Source organism: Lipotes vexillifer, unplaced genomic scaffold (assembly GCF_000442215.2).
Source record: "Lipotes vexillifer unplaced genomic scaffold, Lipotes_vexillifer_v1.1 scaffold84, whole genome shotgun sequence".
Taxonomy (NCBI): Eukaryota; Metazoa; Chordata; class Mammalia; order Artiodactyla; family Lipotidae; genus Lipotes; species Lipotes vexillifer.
The window spans coordinates 348,619-373,141 of NW_006783414.1; the positions used below are offsets into that span (position 1 = coordinate 348,619).

The following is a 24,523-nucleotide window of genomic DNA, read 5'->3' on the forward strand; positions in this document are numbered from 1 at the left end:
CAGTAGAAATAAGCTGGGAGAGAAGCCATTTTTATAAGACATAAATAATTGTTTTTAATTCAGTATATTCCATGATTAGCAGTAGATTCTGTCTGAAGTAAACCAGCACAATTAACACAAGATGTTTTGTTCTGTTTTTAAAGGGACCACTAAACCAACATCTGTATCTCTGTATGGAACTGATTTTCAAAGGGACAGAAGTGGTCTTTGATCTTTCTGAACCACTTGTCTTCAAATTCTTTCGAAGACGCGATCACCAAGGCAGTCAGGGCTGCAGGGCCAACACACTTCACCTCTGTGTGAACCTCATCTCTTATTTTTTCTGGGACGATATCTTCGCCCATAACCTGCAGTAGGAGGGGGAAAAAAAAACAACCCTGTCCCAATAACAGGGGAAGCAGACACGGAATGACGGGGTGAAGACCATGCTATTTATCAAGTGTAAATGATTTCTTACAGAAGGATTTCTTTAGCAGCCAGGGGACAACTCTAGCAATTCAACATATCGAAAAGATGTTTATTCAGAAGCAGTGATCCAAGACCACATTTGTAAAACATCCCCTACTTCCAGTCTCATCTTCCCCTGAGCAAACAAATCACCAAAGCACTAGCATCGCAGCAGTACCATCAGGCTACAGGGAGCGAGAGTCAACCTTCTTATGTCATATGGAGCATCTGCAGCTGACAAGAATGCACCACCAGTGATCCTCCCTCCTTGTAAATGACAGAAAAGCAGCGCTTGCACAGAATGTAACTGCTGCTGTGTAGAGAGCACAGATCCCTTCTCTTAGAAGTTCTCCAAAGAAGTCAAAGGCAGCAAACAGTCGAGCAGCAAGTAGCTGAGTCCACACTTCCCCGATGATCCAGAGAGACTCCATCCCTCCAGAAAGGTTACCACAGCAACCTCAGGGACTTAAGAGCATGCCCCACACTCTAAAGGCACAATACTGCTCCCTACTGGTCAGATCCAGGTCCAGGTTCTGTGTTAGTTTCTCTTTGACAAGACACCCACAAAGTTAAGTTTGTAAGAAGCTTGCATCTGAACTCGTGAAGTGATCAGCCCACCTTTGATAAGGACAGTGAACTAAAATTAAGTCCCAAAACATTTCCCACGATTCAGCATGAAAAGTTAGGGAGCCATTTGGCAGGGATGTTGTAGAGGGAATTAGTCACTTGAATTTGGACTAGATGGTCCCTAGGTTTCCTACAAACCCTGAGGTCCTATGTGTCCATGAATACTCAAATTATAATGGATTAGAAACCCACTCAAAGAACGGGTTCCACTGGCTTTAAATCTTCAAAGACTACTTATTGTTTGAGGTGAGGGCTGACAGCATGAACAGCAAGCAACTGTCAGGATTTATTAAGGCATGCTATTTTCATCAAATCAAAGACAATTTTTGGTTTTGTATTTTAACATTTCTGAAATCAAGATGTATCTTATACCCACTGGTGTGTCATAGTGTAAAGAGCATCTTATTTTTCTTTTAGTGGCACATCAAATAATTATGTCTCTTAACAACTGATGACTGCTTGGACTCAATGAAATACAGTATTTTAAAATATGAGGTATAACACCAAAAGTGTTTTTTTTTAATTAAAAAAAAAAGAGGGGCTTCCCTGGTGGCGCAGTGGTCGGGAATCCGTCTACCAATGCAGGAGACACGGGTTTGTGCCCCGGTCTGGGAAGATCCCACATGCCGCGGAGCGGCTGGGCCCATGAGCCATGGCCGCTGAGCCTGCGCGTCCGGAGCCTGTGCTCCACAACAGGAGAGGCCACAACAGTGAGAGGCCCGCGTACCGCAAAAAAAAAAAAGAGAGAGAGAGAGAGAATTGAATAATAATAATACTCAAACAATGCAATATTCCAAAAACCGGGCTCAGCAGGTATATCATTCACAGGTGTCAAAAAATCTGCAGAAGTCTTTGGCCAAATAAAAATGTAAACTTCTATATATCAAAAGTATCATAAACTTCAGAAAATACTGAAATACTGTATTTATAAATACAGTATTTATATAAACAACATATAAAAGGTTAGTAAGCCTCGTGTAGAGAGAGCTCTTAAAATTAATAAGAAAAGCAGAAACATACAAATAACAAAGAAAAAGCATGCCTAGGTATTTCACAAAATATAAATGGTCAATGAATGTGTGAAAAAATTGTTCATTTTATTAGTAATCAAATAAACAGCAATATTAAAAAGTGCTATTTTTACCAATGAAAGTACAGATTTTAAAAAGTAATAATATTAAGTTGTTCAATATAAAATTCTGGTTTTATGGTCAAAATGATTGAATACTGACAATTTCACATGGTTCAACTTAATACCTAGGTTTGGAGAAGGAAAATCAGTATTCTCATATGCTGCTGGAGGATATATAAACGGAACCAACCTTTCTTCTCTTTTTTTTTCTTTTGGCCACACCATGTGACTTACAGGATCTTAGTTCCCCAACCAGGGACAAACCCAAGCCCTCAGCAGTGAAAGTGCAGAGTCCTAACCACTGGACTGCCAGGGAATTCCCGGAACCAATCTTTCTTAATGACAATTTGGAAACATGCTTTGAGGCTTTAAAATGTTCATATACTTTAACCCAGTGATTCTATTTCCAGTAATCTATTCTAAAACAAACACAAAAACTGACTTTTTTTTTGCAAAGACTTATTAAAGTCGGTACTGAATATTTGTTAAATGTCCAACATAGGACTTAAGTATATAAATGATAGCTCATCAAAAGCTGTAACTGGACTACTATCCAGTCATTAAAAATTATGCACTCAAATAATATTTAAGGATACAGTGTCATGATCATACCACAATGTTAGGTAAAATTATCAGCCTATAAAATAAAATGCAGTTTGGCAGTTCCTCAAAAAGTTAAACACAGAATTACCAGACGACCCAGCAACTCCATTCTTAGGTAGATGCCCAAAAGAATTGAAATCAGGAACTCAAACAGATACCTGTATGCTAATGTCCGTAGCAGTATTATTCACAAAAGCCAAAAGGTAGAAAACAATGCAAGTGCCCATCAACAGATGATGAATGGACAAATAGGATGTGTGGGGTGTGTGTGTGTGTGTGTGTGTGTACACACACACATATACAATGGAATATTATTCAGCCATAAAAAGGAATGAAGTTCTGATACATATGGAAGAACCTTGAAAACATTATGCTAAGTGAAATGAGCCAGACATAAAAGGACAAATATTGTATGATTCCACTATTTGAAATATCTAGCACAGGCAAACTCATAGACACAAAAAGCAGATTAGAGGTTACCAGAGGTTGGGGTAGGGGTGGGGTGGGGAGAGGGAATGGGAATTACTGCTTAATGGTTAAAGTGTTTCTATTTGGAGTGACGAAAACGTTTTGGAAATAGTGCTGGTGGTTGCACAACACCGTGAATGTAACTAATGCCACTGAACTGTACACTCAACAGCAATTAAGATGGCAAATTTTATGTTAGATATATTTTTTATCACCAAAAAAAAAAAAAGAGGGGGAAGGGGAACTGTTATAACATTAAAGAGATGTAAGAGACAAAAGAATCAAACACAGTATGTGGACCTTATATGGACGCTAATTCAAATAAAACAACTATAAAAAGAAAAAAGTATGTATTTAAGAAATATTTAAGGATACAGGGTCATGCTCATGTCACAATGTTAAGTAAAAGTAACAGCACAAAATGAAATGCACATTATCATCCCAAAGAGGGCCCAGACATTTCTTTTTTAAAAAGCTATTTTAAATGCAGGTATTTCCCATGCATTGTTCAGGCAGAGGACTACTATTCCAGTCACACATGGGGAAGAATATGAAGATGTTTAAGACACCTTGTAAGGATGTCTCACTTATAAGGAACTGAAAATCTAGCTGAAAAGATAAGACATTTTAAAATTTTGGGGGGCCCCACAGAGCTATCTAATCCAGGCAATCACTCTCTGAGTTCAGAGAGAAACTGCCACAGACCAAGTTTAAAAAAAAAACCTGACATCTGAATTTCTCTGCAACCATCAAAGTAGTAACAGGGTGGAGCAGAAAGAAAATGGACTTGGAGCTGGATGGGTTCCAAACTAGCTCTGCCACTTAAAATCTGACCTTAGGGCAAGTCACAGCCTCTATGAGCCTCACTCCAGCTCCCCCCATCCCACAGGCTGTTCTGAGGATGAACAGGAGAAAAAACTGACAAAAGAGCTGCCCAAATGTCAAGTCACTCATTCATTCATTTATTCAGCACTCACAAATCAATTACGGGGCATTTCTGATGTTCAAGCAGGCAGGTACTAACAGGCACTGACAAGTAAACGAAACACAGCCCCTGCCTCACAGCACGCTACTGCTCAGAGGGGATGAAGAGGACGCTTTCGGGGGTTAAGTGATCAAAAGGCACGTAAAGGAGGGAGACAGAAGTCCTTTAGAAGATGCGATTTGGCCCTGTTTTTTAAAAAATGGTCTCGGAGCCAGGAAAAATATCTATGATACTTTGTTTCACATAAACCCTAGAGGACACACTCACCTCTGCTATCAACAGTAAAGTGTCTTCTTTGAAGCTGAACCCTTTCATTTTAGCTTCAATTTCCTGCTGTGGCTTTAAGTACCTCTCCAAAGCAAACGATGTTTGCTGAGATTGGGCGAGCTGAAGCAAAAGCCTGAAAAACAGAAAGTCCTAATGTGTAGGCTCACATAAAGGACAGCAGTGAGGACATGTTCATACATAGCACTGGAACTGGGCTGCATGTGAGTCCAACTCGGCTAAAGAGAAGGTCCTCACCTTCATTTGACTCCCTAAAGCTCCTTACTCTCAACAAATTGCCCAACTTTACACTGGAGAGTTATCTTTTCTAAAATTCATAGACCAAAACTTCTCAAAGGAATCTTTAGAGAGCAAGCCTCAAAAGAGCTTCCTGTAGGAGTCAAGTGACTGAAAACAATGCAGAGTGAAAAGAACAAACCTCCCCATCAAAGTCTCCTCCCCAGAATTGTCAGGATGCAGCTCTCTGAAGTCGGGGCTCTAAGAGCCTTCTGTCTCCCTGGGCCTCAAGGACTAAAAGGATCTCTAGCACGCTTCCGTTACCCGCAGCAGGGCCAACCACTCCACGGCCCTCGCAGGGCCGCTCTGCACCTGGCTCACCCCGGTCTCCCCATCACCGTCCTGGCCTGTCTCCTCTTCTCTCCACCCACACCTCCTGCTCTTCTGTTTTCTAAAATGCTGACTGCAGAGGTTTCCAATTCCCCTCAGGCCTCACTGCTACATCCAGAAGCACTCAGCTCTCCTGTTCATTTCCTGCTGAGTCTTTAAGTTCCTCTCCAAAGCAAACGATGTTTGCTGAGATTGGGCGAGCTGAAGCAAAAGCCTGAAAAACAGAAAGTCCTAATGTGTAGGCTCACATAAAGGACAGCAGTGAGGACATGTTCATACATAGCACTGGAACTGGGCTGCATGTGAGTCCAACTCGGCTAAAGAGAAGGTCCTCACCTTCATTTGACTCCCTAAAGCTCCTTACTCTCAACAAATTGCCCAACTTTACACTGGAGAGTTATCTTTTCTAAAATTCATAGACCAAAACTTCTCAAAGGAATCTTTAGAGAGCAAGCCTCAAAAGAGCTTCCTGTAGGAGTCAAGTGACTGAAAACAATGCAGAGTGAAAAGAACAAACCTCCCCATCAAAGTCTCCTCCCCAGAATTGTCAGGATGCAGCTCTCTGAAGTCGGGGCTCTAAGAGCCTTCTGTCTCCCTGGGCCTCAAGGACTAAAAGGATCTCTAGCACGCTTCCGTTACCCGCAGCAGGGCCAACCACTCCACGGCCCTCGCAGGGCCGCTCTGCACCTGGCTCACCCCGGTCTCCCCATCACCGTCCTGGCCTGTCTCCTCTTCTCTCCACCCACACCTCCTGCTCTTCTGTTTTCTAAAATGCTGACTGCAGAGGTTTCCAATTCCCCTCAGGCCTCACTGCTACATCCAGAAGCACTCAGCTCTCCTGTTCATTCACTTCCTGCCTTGAGAAACGCCCCCCACACTACTCTAGGCATTGAGGGACGTTGGTGAGCAAAACAGACAGGTTTCTGCCTCAAGGAATGGAAGGAGAGCAAAGCACAAGCAAATAAGATCACCTCAGGCAGTGACGAAGGCTATGAAACAAAAAATCAAGACAGGGTGGACAAAGCATCCACCTCAGATGGGGCAGTGATGGAAGGCTTTCCTGAGCTACCGCTCAAGCTAAGGCTCAGATGGTGAGCAGCCAGCCGCAGGCACATGGCAGGAAGAGGGCTTGGCCAGGGGAAGGGGCCCTGCCAGAAGAACCAGCTTGCCGAGTCTGGAAATCAGGAAGATCTCTGTGGCCGGAACACAGCCAAGAAGAAAACAAACTGTAGTGAAAGAGGAGAAAAAGACAGGCAGGGCCAACTCACATAAGCCCCTGCAGGCCACAGAAAGAAATGGAGAGTTTACATAAGTGCAATGGGAAGCCGCTGGAGCTTTATAAAAGAACATGACCTCATTGGCCTTCACTCTGACTCTTCACATCACCTACCTGGCCTCTGGAGGCACTTACACGCGTGGCCTCTTTATGTCCTTGCTTTCTCTCTCTTGCTTCTGAAGTTACCTGAAAATACAGCTTACCCTTGCTGCCTCCATTTCATGTTCATTCACCCTCAGTCCTCTGCAGTCTGCCCTGTCGCCGCATCGCTACTGAAAGTGCCTTCTCAAAGGTCTCACAAGACCTCTCGCCTTCAAAGCTCTTCTCACTCCATCTGATCGCTGATCTTTCCTGAAGCTCAACCTCTACACCTCCCTTCTTCTGAGCTCAGCTCCCACTTCTAATGGAAAACTCCAGCTGGATTCCCACCCTCGATCCGCTCTGCTCTCCAGCCCTGTCCTGTCTCGGTGGAGGCACCACCATCCACCCTCACCCGCAAGGCAGACTCTTCAGGGTTGTCTGACTCTTCTGTCCTCCCCTCCCCACCCCGGCCTACCCACACATTCAGCTCGTCACCAAGCCCTGTCTGTTCCATCCTCAGTGCCATCCATTTCCCCTTTTGATTCTCAGCGCACTGTGCTAGTTCAGAGCCTCAGCACCATCCACCGATTGGTCCACAGCTCCTTCCCTTATGTCCCTGGATCCAAACTCCTTCCTCTAATACGTCCTGCTAGCCACCAGATCTTCCTCGAACTCAGAGCTCTTGTCACACCACTTAAACATTTAAATACTCTTCAGATCTTCAGCATAAGGACCAAACTCTTTAAGATGACATTTAACGCCTTGTGCTAATAAAAACAAAACAGCAGAAGTACAACATTTACCAAATGTTTACGCACACTGCATACTACAGTAAGTGCTTCAGATACTTTAAACTCCACAACTCCACAAAGCAGGCATTTCCCCCATTTCTCCATCTATCAAGATGAGGAAACTGGAGATCGGAGAGCTGAAGTAATTACTGCAAGGTCAGACGGTGAGCGAGCAAGCGCAGAAGTCCAGGCTAACTCCCTCAATAACAACAATTTATTAGGGCCCTTAAAATGGGATCTGACTCCAAGGCCCTGCCTCCTGCTCACGACGCTGTTCTGGTCTCGGGGTCCACAGCCCACCTCTCGGTCTCCTGCCACCAAAGCTGCTCTCACTGCACTGGACCACGTGACACCACCACGCTACACCAGCCCTTCCACTCCTCGGGCCGTGCTTTCTCTCTCGCAAGATATCCTGGCAAGAACACAGGCTCTGGAGTCAAAGATCTGGGTCCAGATGCTGGCAGCAGGTGCCTGGAACCCAGATGTCGTTCAATGCACTTCTGAATTAAAGTGATATAGGCAATGCTAAATAAACATCCGCTGAAGGAAGTTTAAAATCTGCCAAATAGATACCGCTTTTCAGTAAGACTCACTGTTAACAGCAATACTTCTTGAATTCTTCAGAGTTAAAAAAAATTAAAAATGAACAAAACAAAACCCAATGCTATGTTTTCTGGTATTATCTGAGACCTAAGAGAGTCTGTTTCTCTCATAAATTACAGAACTGGTCCAGCTTATTCTCCCCTCTCCCTAAACTCTTATACACTATGGATCCAAAACCATGGGAGTCCCTGAACCATGGAAATGCCCTGTAGAATGAATTAGAAGTTGTTTATTTGTGTTATTAATAGTGATTTGAACACACAAGCAGATTTCCTTCTTCGGTAGCTTTCTGTGGAATGTGAGTGAAAAATTCCTTGTTTAAAATATCGCTTCCCCTGTGTGCAAGCACAGGTCACTCTCCACAGCTCCCCTCCTGGGAGCATGTGCAGCCCGCCACTGCCAGGGTCCCGGGATCCAGGGACCACTTCCCCGGGAGAACACACAGCGCGCCTCACGCTGGTGCAACGTCACGCCGGCCTCCGTACCCCTCCCACCCCCGGCCTGAGTGAGCCAGAGCCACCGAAGCAGCTGCTCCTTTAACCGCGTCCTGTCTGAGCGAAGAACAGAAGCCTGAAGGCGACCTACACGCAGAGGCGGGGCCAAATCCAAAGCTGAACCCCAGGAGCTGTGCGAGCAAAGAAGAGAAAGGGAAATCTCTCCCAGCAGCCTCAGAAGCAGCGGATTAAATCTCCACAATCAACCCGATGTACCCTGCATCTCTGGAATACCTGAAGAGACAACGAATCATCCCGAATTGAGGAGGTGGACTTTGGGAGCAACGATATATATTTTTTTCCCTTTTTCTCTCTTTGTGAGTGTGTATGTGTATGCTTCTGTGTGTGATTTTGTCTGTATAGCTTTGCTTTTACCATTTGTCCTAAGGTTCTGTCCATTTTTGAATTACCTTAAAAAAATTTTTTTTAATAATAATTTTTTATTTTAATAACTTTATTTTATTTTATTTTATCTTCTTCCTTCTTCCTTTCTTTTTTTTCTCCTTTTTTATTCTGAGCCATGTGGATGACAGGCTCTTGGTGCTCCAGCCAGGTTTCAGGGCTGTGCCTCTGAGGTGGGAGAGCCAAGTTCAGGACACTGGTCCACAAGAGACCTACCAGCTCTACGTAATATCAAACAGCGAAAATCTCCCAGAGATCTCCATCTCAACGCCAAGACCCAGCTCCACTCAACGACCAGCAAGCTACAGTTCAGGACACCCTATGCCAAACAACTAGCAAGACAGGAACACAACCCCACCCATTAGCAGAGAGGCTGCCTAAAATCATAATAAGGCCATGGACACCCCAAAACACCCAGCCGGGCGCGGTCCTGCCCACCAGAAAGACAAGATCCAGTCTCATCCACGAGAACACAGGCACTAGTCCCCTCCACCAGGAAGCCTACACAACCCATTGAACCAACCTTAGCCACTGGAGACAGACACCAAAAACAATGGGAACTACGAACTTGCAGCCTGCGAAAAGGAGACCCCAAACACAGTTAAGTTAAGCAAAATGAGAAGACAGAGAAACACACAGCAGATGAAGGAGCAAGGCAAAAACCCACCAGATCTAACAAATGAAAAGGATATAGGCAGTCTACGTGAAAAAGAATTCAGAAAAATGATAGTAAAGATGATCCAAAATCTTGGAAATAGAATGGAGAAAATATAAGAAACGTTTAACAAGGACCTAGAAGAACTAAAGAGCAAACAAACGGTGATGAACAACACAATAAATGAAATTTAAAATTCTCTAGATGGGATCAATAGCAGAATAACTGAGGCAGAAGAATGGATAAGTAACCGGGAAGATAAAATAGTGGAAATAACTACTGCAGAGCAGAATAAAGAAAAAAGAATGAAACGAACTGAGGACAGTCTCAGAGACGTCTGGGACAACATTAAACACACCAACATTCGAATTATAGGAGTCCCAGAAGAAGAAGAGAAAAAGAAAGGGACTGAGAAAATATTTGAAGAGACTGTGGTTGAAAACTTCCCTAATATGGGAAAGAAAATAATCAATCAAGTCCAGGAAGTGCAGAGTTCCATACAGGATAAATCCAAGGAGAAACATGCCAAAACACACAGTAATCAAACTAACAAAAATTAAATACAAAGAAAAAATACTGAAGGCAGCACGGGAAAAACACCAAATACCACACAGGGGAACCCCCATAAGGTTAAGAGCTGATCTTTCAGCAGAAACTCTGCAAGCCAGAAGGGAGTGGCAGGGCATATTTAAAGTGATGAAGGAGAAAAACGTACAACCAAGATTACTCTACCCAGCAAGGATCTCATTCAGATTTGACAGAGAAATTAAAACCTTTACAGACAAGCAAAAGCTAAGAGAATTCAGCACCACCAAACCAGCTTTACAACAAACGCTAAAGGAACTTCTCTAGGCAGGAAACACAAGACAAGGAAAAGACCTACAATAACAAACCCATAACAATTAAGAAAATGGTGACAGGATCATACATATCAATAATTACCTTAAATGTAAATGGATTAAATGCTCCAACCAAAAGACAAAGACTAGCCGAATGGACACAAAAACGAGACCCATATATATGCTGTCTACAAGAGACCAACTTCAGACCTAGGGAGACATACAGACTGAAAGTGAGGGGATGGAAAAAGATATTTCATGCAAATGGAAATCAAAAGAAAGCTGGAGTAGCAATTCTCATATCAGACAACACAGACTAAAACAAAGACTATTACAAAAGACAAAGAAGGATGCTACATAATAATCAAGGGATCAATCCAAGAAGAAGATATAACAATTGTAAATATTTATGCACCCAACACAGGAGCACCACAATACATAAGGCAAATGCTACCAGCCATGAAAGGGGAAATCAACAGTAACACAATCATAGTAGGGGACTTTAACACCCCACTTTCACCAATGGACAGATCATCCAAAATGAAAATAAATAAGGAAACACAAGCTTTAAATGGCATATTAAACAAAATAGACTTAATTGATATTTATAGGACATTCCATCCAAAAACAACAGAATACACATTCTTCTCAAGTGCTCATGGAACATTCTCCAGGATACATCATATCTTGGGTCACAAATCAAGACTTGGTAAATTTAAGAAAATCGAAATCGTCTCAAGTATCTTTTCCGACCACAACTCTATAAGACTAAATATCAATTACAGGAAAAAATCTGTAAAAAATACAAACACATGGAGGCTAAACAATACACTACTAAATAACTAAGAGATCACTGAAGAAATCAAAGAGGAAATCAAAAATTACGAAGAAACAAATGACAATGAAAACATGACAACCCAAAACCTATAGGATGCAGCAAAAGCAGTTCTAAGAGGGAAGTTTATAGCAATACAATCCTACCTCAAGAAACAAGATACAACTCAAATAAACAACCTAACCTTACACCTAAAGCAATTAGAGAAAGAAGAACAGAAAAACCCCAAAGTTAGCAGAAGGAAAGAAATCATAAAGATCAGATCAGAAATAAATGAAAAAGAAATGAAGGAAAAGATAACAAAGATCAATAAAACTAAAAGCTGGTTCTTTGAGAAGATAAACAAAATTGATAAACTATTAGCCAGACTCATCAAGAAAAACAGGGAGAAGACTCAAATCAATACAATTAGAAATGAAAAAGGAGAAGTAATAACTGACACTGCAGAAATACAAAGGATCGTGAGAGATTACTACAAGCAACTATATGCCAATAAAATGGAAAACCTGGAAGAAATGGACAAATTCTTAGAAATGCACAACCTTCGGAGACTGAACCAGGAAGAAATAGAAAATATGAACAGACCAATCACAAGCAATGAAATTGAAACTGTGATTAAAAAATCTTCCAACAAACAAAAGCCCAGGACCAGATGGCTTCACAGGGGAATTCTGTCAAACATTTAGAGAAGAGCTAACACCTATCCTTCTCAAACTCTTCCAAAATATAGCAGAGGGAGGAACACTCGCAAACTCATTCTACGAGGCCACCATTACCCTGATACCAAAACCAGACAAAGATGTCACAAAGAAAGAAAATTATAGGCCAGTAACACTGATGAACATAGATGCAAAAATCTTCAACAAAATACTAGCAAACAGAATCCAACAACACATTATAAGGATCATACACCATGATCAAGTGGGGTTTATTCCAGGAATGCAAGGATTCTTCAATATACGCAAATCTATCAATGTGATACACCATATTAACAAACTGAAGGAGAAAAACCATATGATCATCTCAATAGATGCAGAGAAAGCTTTCGACAAAATTCAACACCCATTTATGATAAAAACCCTGCAGAAAGTAGGTGTAGAGGGAACTTTCCTCAATATAATAAAGGCCGTATATGACAAGCCCACAGCCAACATCATCCTCAATGGCGAAAAACTGAAAGCATTTCCACTAAGGTCAGGAACAAGACAAGGTTGCCCACTCTCACCACTCTTATTCAACATAGTTTTGGAAGTTTTAGCCACAGCAATCAGAGAAGAAAAGGAAATAAAAGGAATCCAAATCGGAAAAGAAGAAGTAAAGCTGTCACTGTTTGCAGATGACATGATAGTATACTTAGAGAATCCTAAAGATGCTACCAGAAAACTACTAGAGCTAATCAATGAGTTTGGTAAAGTAGCAGGATACAAAATTAATGCACAGAAATCTCTGGCATTCCTATACACTAATGATGAAAAATCTGAAAGTGAAATCAAGAAAACACTCCCATTTACCATTGCAACAAAAAGAATAAAATATCTAGGAATAAACCTACCTAAGGAGACAAAAGACCTGTATGCAGAAAATTATAAGACACTGATGAAAGAAATTAAAGATGATACAAACAGATGGAGAGATATACCATGTTCTTGGATTGGAAGAATCAACATTGTGAAAATGACTCTACTACCCAAAGCAATCTATAGATTCAATGCAATCCCTATCAAACTACCACTGGCATTTTTCACAGAACTAGAACAAAAAATTTCACAATTTGTATGGAAACACAAAAGACCCCGAATAGCCAAAGCAATCTTGAGAACAAAAAATGGAGCTGGAGGAATCAGGCTGCCTGACTTCAGACTATACTACAAAGCTACAGTAATCAAGACAGTATGGTACTGGCACAAAAACAGAAAGATAGATCAATGGAATAGGATAGAAAGCCCAGAGATAAACCCATGCACATATGGTCACCTTATCTTTGATAAAGGTGGCAGGAATATACAGTGGAGAAAGGACAGCCTCTTCAATAACTGGTGCTGGGAAAACTGGACAGCTAGCTACATGTAAAAGAATGAAATTAGAACATTCCCTAACACCATACACAAAAATAAACTCAAGATTAAAGACCTAAATGTAAGGCCAGAAACTATCAAACTCTTAGAGGAAAACATAGGCAGAACACTCTATGACATAAATCACAGCAAGATCCTTCTTGACCCATCTCCTAGAGTAATGGAGATAAAAACAAAAATAAACAAATGGGACCTAATGAAACTTCAAAGCTTTTGCACAGCAAAGGAAACCATAAACAAGACCAAAAGACAGCCCTCAGAATGGGAGAAAATATTTGCAAATGAATCAACTGACAAAGGATTAATCTCTAAAATTTACAGGCAGCTCATGCAGCTCAATAACAAAAAAATAAACAACCCAATCCAAAAATGGGCAGAAGACCTAAATAGACATTTCTCCAAAGAAGATATACAGACTGCCAACAAACACATGAAAGAATGCTCAACATCATTAATCATTAGAGAAATGCAAATCAAAACTACAATGAGATATCATCTCACACCAGTCAGAATGGCCATCATCAAAAAATCTAGAAACAATAAATGCTGGAGAGGGTGTGGAGAAAAGGGAACACTCTTGCACTGCTGGTGGGAATGTGAATTGGTTCAGCCACTATGGAGAACAGTATGGAGGTTCCTTAAAAAACTACAAATAGAACTACCATATGACCCAGCAATCCCACTACTAGGTATATACCCTGAGGAAACCAGAATTCAGAAAGAGTCATGTACCAAAATGTTCATTGCAGCTCTATTTACAATAGCCCGGAGATGGAAACAACCTAAGTGCCCGTCGTCGGATGAATGGATAAAGAAGATGTGGCACATATATACAATGGAATATTACTCAGCCATAAAAAGAAACGAAATTGAGCTATTTGTAATGAGGTGGATAGATCTAGAGTCTGTCATACAGAGTGAAGTAAGTCAGAAAGAGAAGGACAAATACCGTATGCTAACACATATATATGGAATTTAAGAAAAAAAAATGTTATGAAGAACCTAGGGGTAAAACAGGAATAAAGACAGAGACCTACTGGAGAACAGACTTGAGGATATGGGGAGGGGGAAGGGTGAGGTGTGTTAGGGCGAGAGAGAGACATGGACATATATATACTAACAAACGTAAGGTAGATAGCCAGTGGGAAGCAGCCGCATGGCACAGGGAAACCGGCTCGGTTCTTTGTGGCTGTCTGGAGGGGTGGGATAGGGAGGGTGGGAGGGAGGGAGACAAAGAGGGAAGAGATATGGGAACATATATATATGTATAACTGACTCACTCTGTTATAAAGCAGAAACTAACACACCATTGTAAAGCAATTATACCCCAATAAAGATGTTGATATGGGGACATATGTATATGTATAGCTGATTCACTAACACACCATTGTAAAGCAATTATACTCCAATAAAGTTGTTTAAAAAAAAATATATATATATATATGTATCACTTCCCCCTTTGTCAATGTTCTATACATTTAATTTTCTTTCCTAATTTTAATGGCTGCCAATTTTAACCTTTTATCTTGAGTGATGATACAAGTTGTATTTTTGAGCAAACATAGTTTGTTTTTAAATCTTACATACTAAAAGGATGCATTCAAAGGATTCTATCTAGACCATGGGAAAAATCTCAAAAACATATACTAAGTGTGTGGCCTAGAATTTTTAGAAGCTTAAAATTAGAAAAATAAAACCTTTACTCTGAGCTTAGCACCATGTGTGTTTAATTCACTCTTAGCTTACCTGGTTCGTATAAAAGAGGCACAGGCTTTCATCTGAGTTTCTAGCAACACTGCTGCTCTCTCTTCTGCCATACAGTTTTGAATATTTTTAAAAGCTTTCTCATTCTTCTGGTTATTACCACTGCTCGTTTCCACAGATAACACAGAGCTCTCAGGCAACGTTTCAGGGAAACACAAAAGACAGTCTTTTCCTGAGTGGGGACAAGAGGATTTGATAGCCTTGTCACTCGAGGTGAAACTGTTCTGTTTCTGAGATGACGCAAGCAATGCTGCAAGCACTGGCTCCAGATTCAGGTAAGCCTCTCCCAATCTGCCCCAGTTCCAAGGATTAAAGGGATGCAAAGAAATCAGTTTCTGTAGGCAGAATATTGTTTTCTCCAAGTTCTGCAAACTTGAACAAATAGCAAACTGGAGGTAGAGCACAGTGGTTAAATGGTCTGTGTTAGTTGCCTTATTTTCCTAAGGAGAAAAAAAAAAAAGATTAGGAAGTTTAAACTATGGAATGTTTCCCATATAAAAATGAAGATGCCTAAAAATCCAAGTTGTACATGTTATAAATTACAAGTAGCCACACAAGTAGGGTGAACTAAATATTTTTCAATAGATCTCAGTTCGAAACCATAAACCTAGAGAAATATAAACTAACCTAACAAAATAATCACCAGTCATTCCCAAACACCCTAATGTCACAACAGTCACATAATCCAGGTGATAGTAGCCTGGCAAAGTTCAGCACCCAAAACCTCTGTGTCAGTTTATTTTCCATTTGTATTATAATCTTTACTGTCTTCAGCTAGATATCTGAAAGACCCAAGCCAACTTTTTTATACCCTGTGCTAATGGTTCCATTTTAATATTCCAGGCTTTCTAAAAATCCAAATCGTAATTTCCTTGAGGATTCAAATGGACTCTATTTCCAAATTTTACTTGGCCTAGATATCCTAAACAGGATGGCCCTGAAGCTCTCAGTGTTTCGTGATGCATAACTGAATCCAAATGCCCTCTCTGGTAACTATTAGCAGGGCCAATTATTTCTGGCTGGAGGGGATTGCTTGGTTTCCTTCTGATCAGAAAATCCTTTTCAAGTCTCCTTAATCAGAGCCATCACCTCTTGCCTAACTTGCCAAATGGCAAAAGCCCTGTGGGTTAGGGAAACAAGCCTCCTTTTTTTAAGTTAAAGTCTGTAGAGATTCAGTTCATTTTAAGTCTAAGGAAAACCTGGCCTACTAGTATTCAGATCAAGCCCCTAGCATAGAACTGAGCAAGAAATATGAGTAAAACTACCCAGCATGGGGCTTCCCTGGTGGCACAGTGGTTGAGAGTCCGCCTGCCAATGCAGGGGACACGGGTTCATGCCCAGGTCCGGGAAGATCCCACATGCCGCGCAGTGGCTAGGCCCGTGAGCCATGGACGCTGAGCCTGTGCGTCCAGAGCCTGTGCTCCGCAACGGGAGAGGCCACAGCAGTGAGAGGCCCGTTTACCGCAAAAAAAAAAACAAAAAACTACCCAGCGTGCAGCTGGAAGAAACTGGCTGACCAGTGAGTGAAAGCTTGAAGAGGATTCTAAATATTCATATACTGAGTGAAAAGACAGGAAATAAAGCCTCATGTAACCTATTCAGTCATACTATACCTTCCCGATGACAGATCTGATCTGGTTTTATTATTACTATTGTTCAGTATTCTGTCCTTCCCAAGAGACCATTAAGTTCCAGAAGTTTTTGTTCAATGCTGAATTCCTAGTAGAGAGCACAGCACCTCAGACATAGCAGATGTCTAATAACTGTTGAGTAATACATCTTTATGTTTTTTATTTATAATAGTGAAAGCAACAAGTATAAACTACCTACAGCAAACGCTACCTTTCCTCTACAGTCTACAGTGCTCTATACTGTTTACAAACATTTTCAGACTGCGGAAGCAAGTATGTGGTGGGGTAGGGTGGAGCACGCTGACCATGGTTTTGATGGCCTAGCTAGTAAAGAACTCTCTGGAAACTAAATTCCATTTAAACGAGTTTGTGTGCACAGTACTGCAACTCCTTCTATAATGCAATGATGATGACGAGAGTTAGCATTTACAGAGTGCTTACCATATGCCAGACACTACTCTAAGTGCTCTACTCATTTAATCATCATGACAATCCTTTAAAATAGACTCTATCACTATCCCCATTTTATAGTTGAGGCAACTGAGTCATAAGAGAGAGAAGTCAGATAAGCTGCCTGATGTCACACAGCTAGTAAGTAGCAGAGCTACAATCGGTCCCACTAGAAGTCACAGAAAAAAGGTACTTCAGAAGAGCTGATGCGTGTTAGTTGGCTTAGGATTCTCCCACTAGACACTAGGTCAGCAATGTATGGGCAGGGCATGGACATGGTTTTCTGTCTCCTTAGCACTGAACCCAGAACTGCACACATGGTAAGACTGAAATAAATGTTTGTGAAGTGATAAATGGAAAAAAAAGTCAGTAACTGTCAAAATATCAGCCGTTATAAGATGCTTAAACTATTCGCTTAAGAAATAAGTTCCAGGGCTTCCCTGGTGGTGCAGTGGTTAAGAACCCACCTGCCAATGCAGGGGACATGGGTTCGAGCCCTGGCAGGGAAGATCCCACATATGGAGCAACTAAGCCCGTGCGCCACAACTACTGAAGCCCATGAATCTACAGCCCGTGCTCTGCAACAAGAGAAGCCACTGCAATAAGAAGCCCGTGCACTGCAACAAAGAGTAGCCATGCTCACCGCAGCTAGAGAAAGCCTGCATGCAGCAATGAAGAACAAAATTTTGGCTGCATTGGCAGCCAAAATAAAATAAAATAAAAAGAAAGAAATAAGTTCCATTACAAATTTTATCCAAAAATGATTAAGAAGAGAGGTGAATAAACTTCAATAGAAGTTGTGAGCATAAAGTGTTCATATCCTGCTGGGCACTCCAAGACTCACTGTGTTTTGTTCAATGCTGGGTCATGACCTGCCCACTCCAGAGCACGAGGGGACAATAACCACTGGGACAAAACCCAGAAACGGGCCGGAGCGAGTAACAAGAAGAGGGCCTACAAGTAGGGAAAAAGAAAACAAAACACAGGGCATCAGGAAATGAGAAAAACATGCAAATGGGCAGGCTCCACTGAGATCATGTGAAGAGACCCAAAGAAAGGGGTGAAACCTATTAGCCTATGCTGCCATTTCTTCCCCAACACTCCTGCCCACCACGGTGCCCAGCAGCCCAAGGACCAGTTCTCAAAGTCCTGACAGAGGAGCTGAAGGTCTTCTGACTGGTCCTTCCTCCTGCCTGGTAACCATCCCAAGCTCTGGATGGCATCTGCTGGCATCTGACAAATCCTTCTCTGAGCCACAACAGCAGAGACTCACTAAGCTAGAAGGAACCAGAGAGCCAGGCCAGGCCCTGACACTAATCTACCTGTCACTGCTTTCGGTGGTCTAGAGGGGGAAGACAAAGCACAACAGTGATATGCAGGTGATGTGAGGAAGAGAGAGGCGATGGGAGAGCAGAACAGTGAGGAAGGACGGGTGACTGATGTCTAGAAAAAGCAACTGAAAGAACCGAAGTTGCTGTTAATTCTCAGACCAGGGAGACTGAACACTATTAAACCCGGCCAAGTTCACTGTGTTCATGCCATGTGCTTCCTTAACAGGGTAATCTTATCTTCCAGCTTAAGAATTAACCCACAGGGCTTCCCTGGTGGCGCAGTGCTTGAGAGTCCGCCTGCCGATGCAGGAGACGCGGGTTCGTGCCCCGTTTCGGGAAGATCCCACATGCCGCGGAGCGGCTGGGCCCGTGAGCCATGGCTGCTGAGCCTGCGCGTCCGGAGCCTGTGCTCCGCAAATGGGAGAGGCCACAACAGTGAGAGGCCCGCATAACGCAAGAAAAAAAAAAAAAAAAAAAGAATTAACCCACAATTAGTAGAGGGGAGAAAAAGAATGAACAAAACACAGCTGTTTTCCATGTTCTGAAGACAGTTACCACCAAGGGTTCCTCTCACTGCAAGAGGCTGAGGTCCTATGCAATGAACCCCGGCAAGCAAATTGTGGGATTTCTCTTAGTTAATGAAACAGAGGAAGACAACTCAATTGCCTGCGTACTTCAGGCTGACCTCTGGTCAACGAGATCCACAGGATTCAAGGTCAGAGCCTCAGTGCCTCATTAAGTCCCTCTGAGGAAGAAAACTGGTCATCGATAAACTAGGACTGGTCGACTTAGACTTGTCCCCATATAAAATTTACACTAAAAACTGTAGGTGCTTTAATTTGAAACAGAAACAAGTAGAATATAGAATTGCAAAAAAACCTTTTATTAAATTCCTTAAAAAAAATTCTGCAGACTCCATTTAAGAATAAAAAGGATTAAGCTTGACCTAATATGATATTTAGTCATTTTTTGGTAAACTTTTTTCCTGTTTATAAAAGTAATATATGTTCATTGTAGAAATTTTGGAAAATAAAAATCTAAACAACAACAAAACACCTAAAGAAGAAAACACATCACATAATCCTTCCACTCTGAGTATTTACTCCTAACAAGAGTAAAAACCTTTGCAAGTGAGACTTCCACGGTGGTCCAGTGCTAAAAAGTCTGCCTTCCAGTGCAGGGAATGTGGGTTCGATCCCTAGTCGGGGAACCAGGATCCCACATGCCGCGGGGCAACTAAGCCCACACACAGCAACTACTGAACCCGCGCTCCTCAACTAGAGCCCATATGCTCTGCAGCCTGTGTGATACAACTAGAAAGAGAAACAACCTGCACACCACAACTAAAGAGAAGACCGCACGCCTCAATGAAAGATCCCGCATGCCGCAACTAAGACCCAACACAGCCAAAAATAAAAAAAATAAAAACAAAAAAACTCTTTGCAAGTGAGATTTTCAGGCAATGAAACATTTTGAGCATAACACAGGAAAAAATATTACAAGCAAATGATTATGTCTAGACCTCCAAACTGTTCATCATAATAAAGTTCTTCCACCACTGACAATTTTCTTCTGCTTATCCAAACCCACAGATTTAGCTGCAACAAGTTGTTTTTTGTTTTGCTTTGTTTTTTACAAAATAAACCATTCAGCCATCCTAGGGAAGCAAATGGAAATAAGCACAGAAACCACTCACCAAGTCTGTAGCAATCTCCAGGGCTTCCTCGTGCCTTCCCAGGTGAACGAGACACCGAGCCTGGCCTTCCTGGACATCCCTTTTCATGGCAAAATTCGTAGATGGCAGTTTTTCTGAGATACTGGAATACTCTTGCAGTGCTTTCTGGCAAATATTTGTTAAATAAAGGAAAATGAAGGGAAGGGATGAAAAGAAAGGCAGAAAACACAGTAGACAAAAGAATTCAGTCATGGGGGTGATGTGTTTCCTAGGCAGAAGGTAATGTTATAACTGAGCCTACAATGAACTAAAGGAAGACTTGAGCATTTTAGTCAGTACTCTTTTTCTGAAAGGTAGAGAAAAAAATGGCTGGAGACTATAAATAAAGCATTCTGGAGCCCAAAAGACCAGAATTTGAATCCTGGGTTTGCCACTAACTTGCTGTATAACCTTTTCACCTCAGCAAAATAACAACAGGACTCTTGTGAAGATGACATGAAGTCTCTAAATAAAGCAAGCTGACATCTAATCTAGTTGTTAGTTCTTTCCTTTTCTTACACATTTTCGGGTGCTTTGTTCCTGTGGCCCCATGAGGTATCTGTGCTAGAGGTTCCCACACAATTAGGAGATACAGAACCCGGGGAAACAGACCTACAAGGATCCCAACAAGCTCTCTATACTGGAGTTACAGGAAACAAAACAAATTATACAGAGCTAGAAACTTGAGATTCTAAGATTACAAACACATATCACAAAAGATTAAATTCATCTTCACAAACAACACACTCATAACTTAGTATACTGTTATTTAAATATACTGTAATGGACAGAACAAAGGCCCATTTCAAGTAGTGCAATCTTCTATACGTTAAATTCTACCTGATACTCTTGCCGTCTGTAGGCCAGGTCCCCTTTGAATTTCTGGATAGTCAGAGCTTCAACATCATCACTGCTCCCCGTTTCTTCATAAAACCACTAGAAATTGTGAAAACAGCATATTATAGAGAATGAAGCTACACTTTTCCACCCCCTACTCAGAAGCAATTTCCCATACATAATTGATTAAACCTCAAAAAAGACATAATTCTTCAGGATAAGACTCAGGAAAACATCTGACAAAGAAGAATGACAATTTTAATGGTGGCCCAGTTTTTATGAAAATTATCACAAGTAATAAATATACCAATAATACGATACCTCTTAACTAAAACACAAAAGTATATGGTTTTATCTATAGCATCTTCAATTTGAGGTTGTGATGCTTGGGAACCTACATTTAACTAGCACAGTTCACGATGGTTCTTTAGACTGTGATGTTTTCCTGCAGAGAAATTTTTAGGGTGGATGGAATAGGGATTGACAACTCTTTGTGGAGAGGACATAGAAAAGAAGAACTGTCGTTATAGTGCTATTATGAAAGTGTAAAAGCCAAAAGTAGACTCGAAGCAAAGAGGAAACAGAGATGAAGGCTGAAAGGTGGCTTCCGTGCAATCAAATGTCAAAGTGCTATAGGAGAAAAGTCTCAGGAAATGCCCATCTGGAATATTTTATTCACTTTTCTACTGATTTAAACCCTATGGATAGAAAGATCTTTTTTGATTATTGCATAAAGAACATTAAGATGAGAAAACACGAATGACGAGAAGCACCATGTGCCAGTTTTCCAGCTCCAAAGAAGTATCTCATCCTCCCACCCAACCTTTTTAAAACATTTTTTTTATTTTTGGCTGCATTGGGTCTTTGTTGCTGTGCATGGGCTTTCTCTAGTTGCAGCGAGCGGGGGCTACTCTTCGTTGCAGAGCACAGGCTCTAGGTGCGCAGGCTTCAGTAGTTGTGGCTCACGGGCTCTAGAGCGCAGGTTCAGTAGCTGTGGCACACGAGCTTAGTTCCCAGATGAGGGATTGAACCCGTGTCCCCTGCATTGGCAGGCAGATTCTCAACCACTGTGACCTCAGGAAAGTCCCCCATCCTCCCTTTTACTCAGAGTAAAACACACTGAGGCTGAATGAAGTCAGTTACACACTATTATTAATTCAAACGTAACTGCATTTGTGATGGTTCCACCATCACATCAAAATTTCTTGGTTCTATTTCTAAAAGAGTTGCTTGGGTATCACTGCCCCCCTGTTAATTAGTAATATTGTTAATTAGTAATATCGTTTCCCTCCTTAGCCTGATCCATGGTTGTGGAGAAAGCTAGCAACCACTGTTTTTCTGTTCTCCCTGAAGTACCGTGTAACCCAACAAGAGCCTATATACTGAACCCATAATTTTCCTTTGCACTTTATGGCTCTCCAGTCACATACTCTATCAGATTATCAGCCAATCACAACTTCTTGAACAATAACTGAATAACTGCAAACCTCCATCCAATGTTCATCATCCTACTGGGAAATGATCAAGCAAAATTGGCTTTCAAACGCAAGAGCGCAGATGGGGATGGCTTTAAATACCCCATTCTGATAAGAGTAGGAGAGAAAAGCTGTGAACAAGGGTGAGACTAAGAAGGAAAGTGCTGGTAGGGCAAAACACCTGGTCCCACACCAAATAGGAAGGGAACACAGATCTTCTAACCCAAACTCCTGGTTTTACACTTGGGGAAACCAAGAGGACTTGAATGGGGCCTGAATTTATGAGCAGTTACCATTTACCAAATAAATTCTAATGACAAGTGATTTGAGGATTTTACTTTATAAGTATACAGCATACCACACCTGGCGAAATATTATCTCATTCCACTCTCACAATAAACCTGTGAGCCAGCAAACATTATTTTTTCTCAAATGACAAATAAGGAACTGACACTTTGAAAGGCAACCGGTAAAGCCAATGCTGGAATGCAAGGGTCCTATCTCACACCCGTGGCTTTTTAATGCGGTACCCCATGACTTTGAAAGCCCATTCCCCGCTTTTAGTCTACACGATCAAGTACTAAAGGTCACTCTGAAAGACTGCATGTGGCAAGGAGAAAATGTAAGTGAAATAAAGCAAACATACAATTCAGTAATTTCTGAGTGCCTGACATCTGTAAGTACAAGGGTTTTAAGGAAAAATGAGACGTGTCAAAGGAACCCTGCCCAGTGCCTGGAACACTACCTGATAAAAAGGAATTATTATTGGTGAGATGAGATTTACACACATGAAAGGATACCAGGTTAATACTCTACTTATTCAAAATATTCACGGAGTTCCCACTATGAACAAAAACTGCCAGGCACTGTGGAGGGCATAAAGTTAAGCACGCACGCTCCTGTGATCATTAAGCATTCTGGGTCTAAGAGTTTTATGAGATACTGACAATTGGTTTAATAGGTAAAAGAGGGAAAAGGAGTCAAAACAAAAATATGTGGTTGGAAGGGGGAATCAGAAAAGACTTCTTGGAGGAGGTGGCATTTAAGGTGCGCCTTGAGAAATGTCTATAACTGAACGATTGTGACCATCTGAACAGGGTTAACATGGGCAGGGGGAACTCAGTGAACAAGGGCAGGCCCGTGGGTGGAACGTCACGGTTCAGGGAGCAGACAACAGTGAGGTCTGAAAAGTGGGCGGTGGCTGGATTTCTGGGGGGCCCTGACTGCCTGGCAGCAGAAGCAGTGAAGCTCCACGGGAGATACTACAGATTTTAGAGCAGGGGCGTGAGGCCAGCGAGCCTCCGGGAGGCAGGCCGAACGCCAGGTGCGAGTCGATGGCCGACGGCGCGGGGATTCCCTCGGGGGCAGAGGGGGCCGGGCCGAGCCGGCTGCGGCTCGAGTAGGGGAAGGGACACCAGGGAGTCCGCGTGGACGCAGGACTCGTGCCGGGAGGGTTTGGGTTCGGGGTAGGCCATGCGGCCTTGGGGCGTCTGAAGCGCTGTCGGGCCGGGACCCGGGAGCGCGAGGCCCGGGGGCTGGGATGAGGCCGAGAGGCCCCGCTCTCTCACCTGCGGCTCGCAGAGTTTGGCGCGGTAGGACGCTAGCGGTCCAGGCCGCCTCTCCCGCCTCTCCTCGAACACCGAGTCCTCGAACTCGCCGCCAAGCAACCAGCAGCCGGTTTCCATTGCGCGCAGGACAGGAGCATCGAGAGGAGGCGGTGCCTAGAGCGGCGCCCAAGTTCGGGCCAATGCGGAAGGGGCGGGGCCGTCGAGGCCCAGCGAGCGGCATGCTGGGACTTGTAGTCTTTGGGCGGGAGCCAGACCGGGACTTGGCCCACGGCAAGTTGGGAGTCATTGAGCTGAGATTTTATCTGGTTCACGACGCAAGGACAGAACTTGACTTCTCTGTTTCTGGAGATGGACAGAGCAATCCTTACGTGCACGCATCAAAAAGCACTAGCCTCAGGGTAGCTGTTCAAAACTGGTAGGTACCAGTTTTTTACTATTGACCATACTCCTAGCACTGTGTTAAGCACTTTTTTTTCTTCCATTTTACTGTATCCTTTCCTAACAACCTCTGAACGGCACGATGATTCTCATTAAAAACTGGGGCTTAGA

At 42.4% G+C, this 24,523-nt stretch overlaps 1 protein-coding gene across 1 annotated transcript; it reads right to left on the bottom strand.

Annotated features, from left to right (window-relative positions):
* CUNH8orf76 (chromosome unknown C8orf76 homolog) lies at positions 1-24,523 on the bottom strand. The gene is made up of 6 exons (XM_007456035.1): positions 23,975-24,523; positions 20,935-21,030; positions 20,077-20,220; positions 14,951-15,408; positions 4,530-4,662; positions 1-347 (listed from the first exon to the last, which is right to left on the bottom strand). Exons 1-6 carry the CDS (start codon positions 24,089-24,091, stop codon positions 150-152), a joined length of 1,146 nt encoding a protein of 381 aa, XP_007456097.1. The 5' UTR covers positions 24,092-24,523; the 3' UTR covers positions 1-149.

Coding starts and splice junctions, on each gene's coding strand:
- CUNH8orf76 (XM_007456035.1), bottom strand. CDS start 24,091: ATGGAAACCGGCTGCTGGTTGCTTGGCGGCGAGTTCGAGGACTCGGTG. Junction 21,031..23,974: donor CCAAACTCTGCGAGCCGCAG/GTGAGAGAGCGG, acceptor CACAATTTCTAG/TGGTTTTATGAAGAAACGGG. Junction 348..4,529: donor CTTTACTGTTGATAGCAGAG/GTGAGTGTGTCC, acceptor CTCCTACTGCAG/GTTATGGGCGAAGATATCGT.